We start from the raw sequence: 13,468 nt of genomic DNA on the forward strand, positions 1-13,468 counted from the left end.
TTGAAATGTAGTATCATCTCCTAAGGTTTGGAAGTTGCCTGTTCTCGTCAGTAAGTTAGGCCTCAGAAGAGTCACATGTCCATCAGACACTTGAGTAAGGCCCTTAACCCTCCCCCCCAAAATGCTCCTGGTGTGTACCAAATAAATGGCCTGACCCTGCACTCGAACTATCGGACCACAAGCTTCGCTCTCAATTGTATACGTGTGTGTGTGCGTGTGTAGATTATGTTTATATTACATTATGAGGACCAAATGTAATAAAAACCTGTTATTTTGATGTTGACCATTTTTCAGGTCCCCAAAAAGATTTAGTGAATCAATAAACTAAAAATGCCAGAAGTCTTGTATTTTGTTTGGTTACTTATGGTTAAAGTTAGGGCTGGGGAGGGCTTCAGGTCGTCATGTTGGGCTTTGAGTTTTCCCCACAGAAATGAATATACACAAATATATAATTACAGACCTGTGTGTGTGTGTGTGTGTGTGTGTGTGTGTGTGTGTGTCCCAAAGGAGAGCAAGATAGGATATGCAAAAAAAAAAAACATTTCAATGTACCTGTAAGCATTGTTCTGTAAATGGCAAATAAAACTTCATTTCATTTCCGACAATCTTGCACAGACCAAAAAAAATTCCATATGCATGAACTGCTGACTCTTAATGTGTTTCCGTGGGATATTCCGTGTCGCTCAGCTGATTTTGTCGTTCTGTCCTTTCTGGCACGAGCCCTGGATCTCAGCAACCCTAACTGGCTAAGCGGTTATTATCTCTATCACCCATGTGGAGCAAAGTAACAGTATGTCTGGCTCCAGTCGGAGAGAAAAAGAATCAGTCTCACTGAATGCTCATAGTAGTGCAACAGCATCATAGCAGCCCAAGGACAACCTAAAATTAACATTTGGCCAAATGCAGACATGAAAGACCTACCAGTTCCCTATAATAATTTTGAAGTAACCAATCTGCATATGTATATGAGAGCACATGTTTGTATTCCCTCGCCGGCAGCCTGCTTTAAGGTATAACCAGTCTGATTTGTGCTTGGTCGCGACATATTTATGTTGCCATGTATATTGTTAGTGTACAGTACTGTGCACACTTTACCTTTGGGCATGTGTGGCGGTGGGTGGCAGGGGGCGGGGGGGAGGGGTAGCTTGTGCGTTTACATTTGTGTTCTGGTTCAGAAAGCCAACTCTGGGGAAGCCTCCCAGTGTGCCCCGAGCTCCAGCCCCTATCCACTTTTCTTCACTACACTCTAATCTCATTAATGTAAAATTTGCCTCACACAGAATCTCTTAGTAATCCAATCACTCTCGTTATGCTGAATTTCTAATTCCAGCTGTATTTGTGCACGAGAAGTTTGCATTTCTGGCCCGAAATGATTGCATTGTTCTCACTCGACACAAAGCTTGGGTTGTTGTCGGATTTTCCTTCTCCACAGCTAATTGCTAATGAAGCTACGCTAATGTATTTCTTGCCCTCGCACTTGCTCGCAGCTCTTTATCGTTGCGTCAAAGGGGAAATCCGGAGTACAGCACCCAGAAACAGCAGCACACGTGCACAACGAAAACTCCACAGATCACACATGCAGACAACATTACAGAACAGCCCTTTTGTATGTTAAAGCGGAAATGCCCACACACAGCAACACTCACATGCCCACACATAGATGCGAACTGACCCACATAACACCACTCAGAATCCCCTTAGAGTGCAATTATGACATCATCTCTCAGCGCCTCTAAATAACACTGTCGCTTAATAGACATATTTATCCACAGCGGCTATAGTGGCTTACATGGTCCTATATATAGCTAGGTTAGAAAGTGTAGAAAAACATAGCTCAACATGGGACCTTGGCTGTTATGAGTCCAGCTGGTACTGGGACAGTGGCACAGTTACCAGTGCAATTATATTTGAACCAATTATCCTTATATCAGTTGATTGTGTCTTTGTACTACGTAAACAACTAGCATTGCACACATTCCTACCTAATGCTACCCTGATCCCAGCCTGTCCCATTGGTTTCACTGAAATCCTAACACAGCTCCTCTGCTTCCTTCTCTTGTAAACATTCCTCTTCCAACAGAACAACAGAATCAGCTTTAGCCTCACACTGACATGATGTTTTCATGAGATATAAAGATGCTCATATCCGCTCAGGTTTTATAAAATCCTTTGTAGTTTGCTGCCATCTGCTGGTGATACTGAGTAGTAAAAAGGTTTGCGCTTCTCTGATGTGCTAGTGAATAGCTCTCAAATTGTTTATGGGTATAGGGCCTATCTTTTTTTATATTTAGAAAGACATCATTCAGCAGGTGCCTTGTGGGCACACATGTTAACATGGGAGAGAGACTAAAAACAGAAGGAAAAATCTGAAAATAGACCACAGACTCATACATAGTGACCAAGGACAGGGCCATGAGGGAATTAAATCGGAAGTTCTAACAGGCCTGTGATCATACCCTCCCCTTACTGTATCCCTAACTGCATAGTGTTTAGGCCCAAAGGCACAGGCACCTCACAACGTCACCTCTTATTCGAGACCACAGGAAACAAGCCAATTACTCAAAGAGCAATCAAGACTGCACCCAAGATTAGAGATAGAAGGATCAAAGCCGTGAATAAGAAAAGCGAAGGAACAGAGCGTAAAACAGAATATAGTCCAGTCATCTTTTGGCAAAGCAATCAAGCATCTCCTTTTCTATCAGTGTAGCTAGACAGACACTCAAGGGGAAAACCTAGAGCTAGGATAAGCTAAACCATTCCTCCAAAGGACCCTCAATGGCAGATAAAAGGGCAGGAAGTGTGTAAGTAAGTGCATTTAACTGCTGTTGAGTTAAGGCCCTTTGGCACAATGGACTAGAGGAACAAAGGTTCCAGGGTTTCTCAAGAGCCTATGGATTTCTTGCAAGCTCAACCCTTAATTGCCTTTTTGAAGCAGTTAATTTGATAGCAAGTCCCTCAGTGTCCAAGGTGCAAATCAGAAGCTCTTTAAAATATATACTCCAAAACCAATAAGTTCTCATGGCCTAGAGTCGTGTCCCTGTGCTCCGAAGGGTGCTGCTGGAGTCCAGAGAAGAAACCCACCGAATCAGAAGAAAATAGGGCTCCATCCCCATGGAGCGTGAAGGAAGTCCGAAGTAAACACTACAAAACAGCAGTACTGAAGTAAACATCTCTATCAGCCAATGGGGGAGGGGTGAGAGTTGGCTCACGTACATGCGGTGAGAGATCCCACCCCAGCCGGGCCAAAAAAAGAAGCTGACACTGAAAATTACACCACCCAGGAGAAACAGTGGGAGTGAGTTTATACCTAGAAAGGAACGGCAGAGTTGCACTGGATCCGCAAACATGGACAGTAGAAAGAAGACCTCAGTGCTTCTCAGCGCAACCCACTTTACATTACCAGCATCTAAAATTCCCTTCCAACATAAGCTGCACAACGTGCCCCAGATACCAGCACCCGAAGTCTTCTGCAACAGAGAACACAGACGAGAATCACTGATTTCCTGACCGTCACACACTGAGCTGGAGAGGCTCTGATACGAGATGGAACCCTAATTACCTGGGCTTACCATGCATCCCTCTTACAGGCTGAATCTGTCCCCTTAATGAGGAGCCACTGCCCCAACGAGTCCAGGATGGGTCACGGAGATCCCACGGTCTGGAGCAAGTGTGTGGACTTGTCTGCTTCAATCACTGTTAATGTCACAACCGCCGCACACAGGCAAAGGCATGCTGGTGAAGGGAGGATCAGTAATAAATTCGTCGTAAAGGGGGACTTCGTGCGTTTCATGCAACCATGGTACCATGGAGATGACTGATGTAACACGCACCAAGGGGCCTGGGAACATGGGCCTGCACACACAAATACACCGATGTAAAAAAATACTCAGCCCTGCCAGTACACGGCACTTTTCTGTTTTATCTTTACTTCATAATCTAGTTTATAGCAGTTCTCCGGCTAATCTACTTCGCGGCATGGGAGACGGGAAACCCAGGCAGATAAGAGCTGGTGAAATTAAATCAGGTGAGCATTAGCTGCCATCGCATTTTTAGGCCCTCCGGATTACACGGACGCATGGACGCAACTCTGCACACGTGCCGGCTGCGCGCTAGCACATGCGCTGGAACCTTTCCGGGCAATTTAATAGAATTACCGCACTTCAGCTTCAGGGAGGCGCTTCCCAGTGATACCTGTGGGTTAAAAATTCAGCCCGGGCAGCAAAGCGCTCGAACTGCGAGGAAACCATCAAAACAATGCGGCTGAGCGCCAGAAACGAAAACAAAACGAAACGTACAGCTTCGCCGAACCAATGCGATCATAACACACATCAATGGTGTCAGCATATTGCCTCACTGAACTGAATCAATTGCTGTTGGACACGAGAGGACAAAAAATGGAAACTACGAAATGCTCCCCCAGTGGGCTATTGAGTTGCGATGTGGACAACAGTGTAAAGCATGAATGCTGCACAGCGAAGCTAGAAATGCAGGTTAAAATTACTAAATGTGCTCTGATGCATGTATTGTGGCATGCTGCCACCAGAAAATCGTGGATTTCATTTACCAAACAAAAAGAATTTTTATTATACATTAAATAACAAGGAGAATATGGATTTAATTCACAAGACGGATGGCAAGGCTGTGAAGAGTGCAATATCATCACCTATATTCAACCCAAATGGAACATCTGCAATTCATATATGTTTTTGGGGTTGCCTTGTAAAATAGTGGGTCCTATAAAATCTTTAAAGACATTAAGGTCTAGTGACTGGGGGGGGGGGGTCATGAAGGATGGGTAACTTGCTACATTAATTCATTGGATGCTAAAGTTGGTGTTATGAAGAATGCCAATTATTGTAAAAAAAACTGATGCATTATGGGATACAGAAAGTGCCTGAGAAAAGTACAGTATCATATTCCATTTAGTGTCCCATCTAATAAAATTAGCAGACAAAGCCAGGAAAAAAATGCCATTATAGAAGTACTTGAACCAAGCACTCAGGGGTGTGGCAGCACATTTGTTGATAAAATGATAAATTCCATTGCAGCCCATACAACCATTGACTCATACATCATAAATCTATTATGAGGTCTTTTGCAAGTGTCAGGATTTGCTTTGAAATAGTCCCAGTTGCCTTTTGCACACTCCTGCCACTCTCTAGCACTCCTGCAGTCCTGGATGGTGTCCGGTCATCGCGAGGGGCAGCTGTGCTCACAGCCAAGCAGCGAGGATGACAATGTCTTAACCCTTCCTGTATGACGTCACCCCCCATGACAATTCCCTGTGACACACAGCAAATGGCTTCACGGCCTTTGCCCCCCGAGTAGCCTCCCAAACACTCCTCAAAGGACGCAACCTTCAGATCCACAGAGTTCACCTCATGTCATCATGTTAGCAGAGCCTGACTGTAAACCCCCCCCCCCCCCCCCCCCCCCAGAGAGACACTGCGTTTCACAGCTCAGCCTTGGCACACACCTGCATGAACGCTATGGGATCCTTTAACCATGATCATTTGTATTCCTGTTTTTTTTGCCATTGTTAGGCACAAAATCGTGCCGATTTTATAGCATTTCTCTCAAAATAAGGCCGTACTGCCTCAGCTGCTTTGGCAACACAGTACTTGCATTAAAAAAAGAAAGAAAAGTCTAGAAATTTTCAGCAAGGACAGAGGCAAAGGGAGAAAAACAGCATCAGGAGTATCAAAATATCAAGTGCAATGAGACCATAACATGGCCAAAAAAACAACCTGGGACATAATTATAGACGTGCTAAGCCGTATGCTAAATATGTCCTGCATAACCACAGTAAACTAGCGTAGAGTGAAAGACATTAAAAGCAAACAGTGTCTGGTGGAGGGAAGTTTCCAAGATGTCGATAACAGCCATGCTTCCTTATCCCATAGTACCTGTCTGCTTTGATATCATTTAGCATGCGCATTGAATTGAGGCCTGACTTCACCAATATTCCTTAATTTTAACATGCAGCCTCTCCCCAAGCTGTTTCAGTATTCATAATTATGCCCCCTCTGCCCCTGCTTACCAGTGTCACTCTACCCTAATTGTACGATCGTGATCCATCACAGCCGTATCACGCGCCGATTCTCTTGCCGAAGCCTCCAAGACGCCCATTATCGTCAAGGTCATTCTGCGCTCGGCTTTGAGCATTTGCCCTTTAACTGTTGCTAATTTGGTGCCGACATGAATCTGTAACCAGTGGCTTGCTGATTCAGATCAGTGTATATAATGGGAACTCAAGAGAGGAAATCCCTTGAAATTACACCAAATAAATTTTTGCTAATCCTCAGACTACATCCAAAGAATCCGACTGTGATTAGATACATCTTGAATGGTGAGCTGGAATTTTGTATTTTTATTTATTTAAAAAAAAAAAAAAACAAACCCTGAATTGTCACTGTGAGGTTTCTTTGTCATGATTTGATTTTGAGATCCCTGAAGAATAAAAGCTATGCATTCTACAAATCTACTATTCTACTCTCAACACTCACCACACACAAATCTGATGGTCTTCTGTCAATCAGTGAAATCAACTTGTTTTGAAACTTTGTCTTGTTTTGAAAATTTCTTGAAGAGGTATTCGGTCCCTGGCAGATAAAAGTTACACAATACAGCAACGCGTGAGCTCATTTTGAGCGCATCTCTGATTCAGACACATTCTGGTGCATTCTGTCACCTCAGGCACATCTGCTATGGAATTATGCTCACAGTAACGACTCAATGTAAAGTACACTGCAAATCCTGCGTATTACAACAACGCTTCGTTCATCTATAATTTAAACAGAAATAAAAATTACTAATATATGTGTAATGGCCGTAATGTTAGGCAACAAGCAAACACATACAGTAACACATTAATGACACCAGTATACTAACACTGAATTCATATCAAATAAAATCAGCTTCATAAATAACTGATTTATCGAAATCTTCGATTCTCTGTTACAGTTGTTACCAGGCCGGATTACTAATTCATGTATGACCAAATAAGCAAAGTAGGCAGTTCATTTCACACCCACGCGATTATTGGTGAAGTGGCATGAAATACAGTTTGATGCCAATGGAAAGTTCACTTCAGATTTCAGTAGTGTAACTGGATCTAGTGAGTTTCTCGGAGTATGACAAGCGCAGTCGGAAAAAAAGGACGCGGGGAAACGACTTAACTGAGCTTGTGAAAATCCCCGTTATGTAATAAACCCCCGTCTACTAATGTTAAAGTTTAAATATCATAAATAAAACAATCGCATATCTTCCACCGACTATGGCAGACAGCTTGAGTCAAATGCTCTTTTATCACAATAAAAATTGAAAGCAGTAATCCACCGAGGGCCTATTAAATTATATGACTCTTCCAAACTTGGATCTGTGAAATCCTCCCCACCCTCCAAGCCGAAGTCTCCAGCTGTCGCTATTTACAGCTGTCAGTGACCCGTCCTATTTCAAACTGTGCGCAAATAGACTCAACCTCCACTTTTAATGTACTCTATCAATTATTGACAACACTGGAGGTGGGATATCACGCCGCTACAGGCAACACACCTAAGAGAAGAACATTCAAGAGTCAGGATCATTCCTCCGGTGTGGACAAATTGATCCGTAAGGTGAGCTCCATAACCAATATTGCAATATGAAGAAAAAAAAACTCTCTAAACGATAAAACTTTTTTCTCACCACCAAGTCCTTGCATTGTGAAGTCCAACTCTATTCCTTCACATTGAGCAAGGGGATTTTTGTAAGACAATAGATATGTCTTACGCACGAAATAATGTGTACACTTCCGTTCAAAATGACAGCTTTATTGTTTTTGATGTTTATTTCATTTTTTAATTTACTTCATTATAATGTAGTGGTGCCACGTTCTTAATGGATATTCGAACCCCAAATCGTGTTAATATAAAGTAAACAGGTTAAAGCCCTACCAGATCGGCTCCTGATAATTTCCCCAAATTCATCATCGACAGCATCGTCTCGTCGATCTTCGTGGTGCCCCGCATCAGCCATAACTTAACAAGTTGCGCAAACGTTTTAAAGATCCTCGGGAAGATAGGCAGAGGCTGAAGGTCCGCGGAGAAAGCGGGCGAATGGTCGCGCAGAGACCGTCAAAGTAAATGAATGTTGAGCTGGGCTCGGCGTCGCAGGGACGGGCGCTCGGCGGAGCCGGGGAACGGTCAGTCTGAAGGGGATGAACAGGTGGCGAAACATGCTCGCCTCAAAATAGACCCCGAAGCTGGGCAAAAATCACCCCGGTGAAACCCGATACACAATGCATCAGCATCCATTTCCGTACTGCCGTAATTTTGTAATATGTCATACTAAACAGGGCAGCTTTTCTTCCCTGTTGCCTGATCCAAACGGGAATGCACGCAAGTCAGCTGAATCACCCAGGATCCAAAGGTACACCATTGGCTTGGTGTGAGATTAATTAACGGTGTTTTATTGGTAGGCTGGTGATAAATATAAGTATTTTTTTCTCAAGTAGAGAAGCGGTAATTCCAATTGCATATTCTCCTGCCTCTTTCCGGGTGTCGGCTCTGGTTTCCTAGTAATGAAACTATAGGCTTGCCGAAATTGCACCTCTTTTCTTTATATCTCATTGAACTATCATCAATCACATGAGCACTGGTGCGCGGGCGGCTCCATGCACAGGGCTCGCAAAAACATTGAAATTCACACTTGTAATGAAGCAAAACTTGTAAACGACACAACTTGCAAAACTTGTAATCTGTGTATATATGCATATATCGTCTTACGCGCTTATATCTAGGCCCTGTGTATTATCGTGCACACAAATTAAGTTGGTTTTTTTCCCGTTATTTTTCAGGTTTGGCAAAACAAGCACGTGGCGTCACATGTAGTGGATCGCGTCCCCGTTTGTGAGTGTCAGTGTCTGCTTCCGTGTATCTCTTGCTTGGAGCCAAGTCCATATCCACTGAAATGTGATCAGTGATCATACTGTTCATGCCTCCCCCTACCTACAAAGCTTCTCCAGTTGACGTCTAGGCTGGGCTGAGGGAGGGGGGTTTATTTACTTTCACTCCTTCATTCTGAACATTCCTTGCCCTCTCCTTTCCATCCTGTTCTTCTTGTTTGTCCATGACCTCTACCCAATTAGCCTGACAGCCCATCCCGCTAAGCGACTCACCAGATATTATTTTAAAGAGCCTTTTTTGTTGTTCCTTTTATATTTAGAGTCAGTCGAAGCATGGCTTTTAGTGTGCGGTGCACTTTGTGACATTAGTCAATATGACATATTTTGCACGTCTGAGGACAAATTAGCCTTCGCTCTCGTTAATTTCAAAAGCTCTTTTTGGGGGGGGCTCATATTTTCTTGTGCTCAAGCCATGAAGAGGTACCATTGAGGAGTTCAGAGATCATACACATTAAGACCTCGTACTCATATAACGTGTAGGGCCCACAGCTAAAAATACTTCGCTGTGTGGGAGGCTGGGTGCTGGAAGGTCATTATAGTATACGGAACATGCTACACAGCTTCGGTTTTCCCTGCTGTTAGGTCCGCAGCACTGTGCAATTCTGAGCCCCATGAGCACCCCATGGCTATGGGAGGAGAACCGTAATTCTCAAAACAGCCACCATACTCTTACAGTAGACAGAGCTCACAGATTATGGAGTGGGCAACCATAGGCACATTAAAGGGTAGAACCTGCCCTCAAATCCTATCATACCATACAGGATATCAGTCAGGTTTTGTTTGACAGCCAATACCCTTAGGTGTCATTTAACCGCCAAAAACATAAAATTGTAAAAAGACACCCAATCTCTTTCTTTTAGTGGTCAAATCCATGTGCTCAATCTTTTCTGTAAATGTAAATGTGGAACAAACCGAATATTAGACTCTAATTTGGAAAGAACATATGTCTCTGGTTGAGAGTTGCAGCTATGTGAAATGTCCGTTCTATGCATATTTTGTCTATATAATTTAGAAGTTTACTATGCATCGATTAAACAGGCTTATTTCTATGTGTGTATAGTCAAGCCTTTTTAAACAAGGCTGGAGAGATGGATGGGACACAACCTGAATTACGATGTAATTAATATGTAAAAGTCTTCCTAAGCAGCATGTTCATTAAATAAAATACATATTTTTCACATTTTATGTGAAATACATATTCTAAAATAAAGTTTCCATCCATCTTCCAATCACTTTTTCAGTATAGAGTACAGTATGCCCTCACTTCTGTTTAGTGCAAGGCAGAAGGTAACCGGTTTTACAAAAATCTAGAATAATATGTAATAAAATTTCATTTTTTCCTTTATTTCCAGGTACCTGCATATATTTATTTCATTCGAAAGGTGCTGTAATGGGATTTCAGATGTAAGTAATAGTTCGAATTGAACTCTAACATATTCAGAAGTGTCCCTTACATCACTGAGTTCTTACAATGGAAATCAGTGTGGGTTATGTATGCATTCAAGCATGTCTTATCTTATTTGGGAGTGGCTAATTTTGGATATGAGTGACGCCAGTAGTCAATAACAGTTGTGGGCGTTGTGTATCAGTAGATCAAAATGAGAAACAGTTATTTTCACATGACCGCGTACTAATTATTATTCTTATTGGGAATGAAGTGAACAAACCGATAATTAAAGGCCCTCTGTGTCAATTGTGGACATTGTTTCTGGTTCTGAGAAAGTGATAGAGAGGTTCTGATGACGTGGTTCTGCAGATTTAATGCCATAATACAGATTTTGAAAGCATAGTATGGTACCAGTCCTTGCCGAAGTCAGAATGCTAATCTCAAACTAGCCCTATATAGGTCACCTGTCTTCCTCAAGTAGTCATGTCCTGATCAAGGAATCTCACCTGGAAATCCACGGCCTGCTTTTACAGGTATTACTCTGTCAAGAAGTGCCTGGTTTCATTAAGAAGCTGGGAAGTATTACAGCATGATTTATTTCAGAAGGCATTTCCCTGAGAAGTATGATCGACTAGTTGTTTCTTGGAGCTTCTAATTGGTCCATGTCCTCCCAGAAGCAAAAGTGACTGGATGCTGGGACATTCCAGCAGAATGCCATCCACAAATCCATACATTCTGATGCCTACCTCTGGTCAAAGCAGCTGCGTGCATGTTTGTCTCAGCTGTTGAGTTATTCCATCCACCACAATGTGACATCATCTGCACTGGTGAATATTCAGGCAGTGGAAGTAGAGGTTGTGTTGGTCTACAGATACCTGGGTGTTCACCTCAATAGGAAACTGGACAGGTCACGCAATATAGATGCTCTGAACAAGAAGGGCCAAAGTCGTCTTCACCTGCTGAGAAGACTGAGGTCCTTCGGTGTGTGTGCAGGACACTGTTAAGGGCATTTTAGGACACAGTAGTCGTATCTTCAATATTCTGTGCAGTGGTCCGCTGGGGATGCAGGAACTCAGAGAGGGAGAGGAAGAGACCGAATAAGGAGTGTTGGTTCTGTCTTGGGCTGCTCTTTGGACTCTACTAAGAAGGTGTGTGAGTGGAGGTTGTTGGCTAAACTTACATCCATCATGGACAATCCCTCTCACCCCCTGCACACGACAGTGGGAGCGTTACGCAGCTCCTACACCCATCATATAAGAAGGATCACTTCTGCAAGTTTTTCATTCCATCTGACATTAGACTCTATAACACCACAGTCAACTAAAGACCATTCATTTCTCCAGCTGAATGTCCTTAACACATGAATGTTCTTCACATATGCACAGTTTCCACTGCATATGTGTAACTTCTATATTCATATCCACTGGGTGAAATATCTATATTTATATCAAAAGTCTGCTTAAGTTTCTGCTTGGCACCACTTAGATATTGAATGTTCATTACATCTGTGCAATATCCACTGCATATGTGCAATATGTGTAACTGTGTACAAGATTTTTCATAATTCTTTAATAATTATTTCTCTTGTTACAGTTTTCTTTTGTTTTCTATTGCTATCTATTTGTATTGTCTGTCGTAACAGGTAAAATTCCACAGTGTTGGATCAATGATAATAGTAATCAATCAATTAAACAGGTTAACTACGCCAGTAGTCAATAACAGTTGACAAACAGGTTAAGACTTGCAACTCGAAAACTTTTGCACTGTTTCCATGGTAAGTCAGTATGTACTTGAGCAAAGCCCTATAAATAGGAGACCACAGACAGGTCTCATGACCTAGGATGTTGGTGGACAGGCTCAAAGTCTGGCTCAGAGTAAATCCTACAATTAGTAGTTCCGAGAGAGGATCTGATAAGGTGACATGCAATCCTTCTGCAAACAGCATCGTCTCCCTTCATGTTTCCCACTGGTTTCACTCTCCCAACACTATAGTAGGGAAAATGACAGAAATGTGAGGGGTGAGGAAAACCATGGAAAGTCACATCAACACACCTGTTCAGGGAAGTGAGGGGTTTCGCCCACAAAATGATGAAATGTTCCCGTGCAGTAAGAGGCATCGAAAACGAGGCGAAACACTGCAGAAGATGAACACATGACTAACGCCCCAAGGCGCAAGTTGGTTTCTGTGAAATACAAAAAATACTTGATTACTGTTATAATATGTACCGACTAGCTGCCCAAATTTGCACCATAAAATTGAATGTTTCAACACATTTATAAAGTGGGTATTTAATGAAGCGGTTTGGGACTAGAACTGAAATGGCGATGCACAGAATAGTGTTTAATTGCAAGCAGTTATAAAACCAGGTTCAAGTCCCAGGAGAAATTCTGTTGTATTTTTGATTAAGGTACACTTGCTAGGAAACTGCAAAATAGTTTTTTTGTAGGTAGGCAAACAAAAATACAATTAGCTCAAATTTCCTAAGGCTCCAAAAAAATGGCCATTCACACTATAAGTCAGAAATATTTCTGTTATTTATTTTATTTTACTTTTTTTTTTTTGGGGGGGGGGGGGTTTCATAAAACAATAGTTACTGAATAATTAAGTAATTTATAAGAACTAAACAATGTACAATCACTACATATAATAAAATCTCACTCTAGCCTGTTAAGACTAGGAGCTTATAATTATGCTAATAGACAGAATTATTTAAAAAAATAATAGTAATTCTATTAAAATTCAGAGGGGACAAATGTTTCGATCTGCCATTTAGAATCAATGACTCACCGATGTGGTATTTATGCTTGTTTTTTCTGTTGGCATGGTAACAACTCAGGACTCTCTTTTTTTTAAACTGGGAATGGGGCTGGGTAATTGAATATGTAGGGGCACCCCTGTGTGTCCAAAACATACACGGCTGTTGTTTCGGGGAAAAATTATGTTTTTTTTTTTTCTCAGAATCCTCTCATAGACTGACCCAGCTCCCTGAAAAGCGAGCCTTTAACAACCTGTCCTACAGCAGAATGCAGAATGGCTAATCTTCAGTCACTGCCTTCAGAGCTACAGGAAAGAATGACATAAATTGTGCCGCGATCCACAGGGAGAGAGGCAGTAAGTCTTATAAAGGCAGCAGGTC

General features: G+C 42.3%; 1 protein-coding gene and 1 long non-coding RNA gene across 7 annotated transcripts in view; one reads left to right on the forward strand and one right to left on the reverse strand.

Moving 5' to 3' along the window:
* dmd (dystrophin) overlaps positions 1 to 8,209 on the reverse strand; it is a 160,426-nt gene extending 152,217 nt beyond the window's left edge. For all 6 annotated transcript variants that reach the window (XM_049014884.1, XM_049014641.1, XM_049014466.1 and 3 more), the window contains exon 1: positions 7,935 to 8,209. In XM_049014884.1, the coding sequence (XP_048870841.1) occupies positions 7,935 to 8,016 (82 nt within the window). In that variant the 5' untranslated portion in view covers positions 8,017 to 8,209. The remainder of the gene's footprint in view (positions 1 to 7,934) is intronic.
* LOC125743107 (uncharacterized) lies at positions 7,453 to 12,887 on the forward strand. The gene is made up of 3 exons (XR_007398288.1): positions 7,453 to 7,616; positions 8,837 to 8,888; positions 10,297 to 12,887. It is a non-coding gene; the product is annotated as an uncharacterized LOC125743107 (long non-coding RNA).
* Positions 12,888 to 13,468: the final 581 nt, after the last annotated feature.

This window comes from Brienomyrus brachyistius, chromosome 1, assembly GCF_023856365.1.
Source record: "Brienomyrus brachyistius isolate T26 chromosome 1, BBRACH_0.4, whole genome shotgun sequence".
NCBI lineage: Eukaryota > Metazoa > Chordata > Actinopteri > Osteoglossiformes > Mormyridae > Brienomyrus > Brienomyrus brachyistius.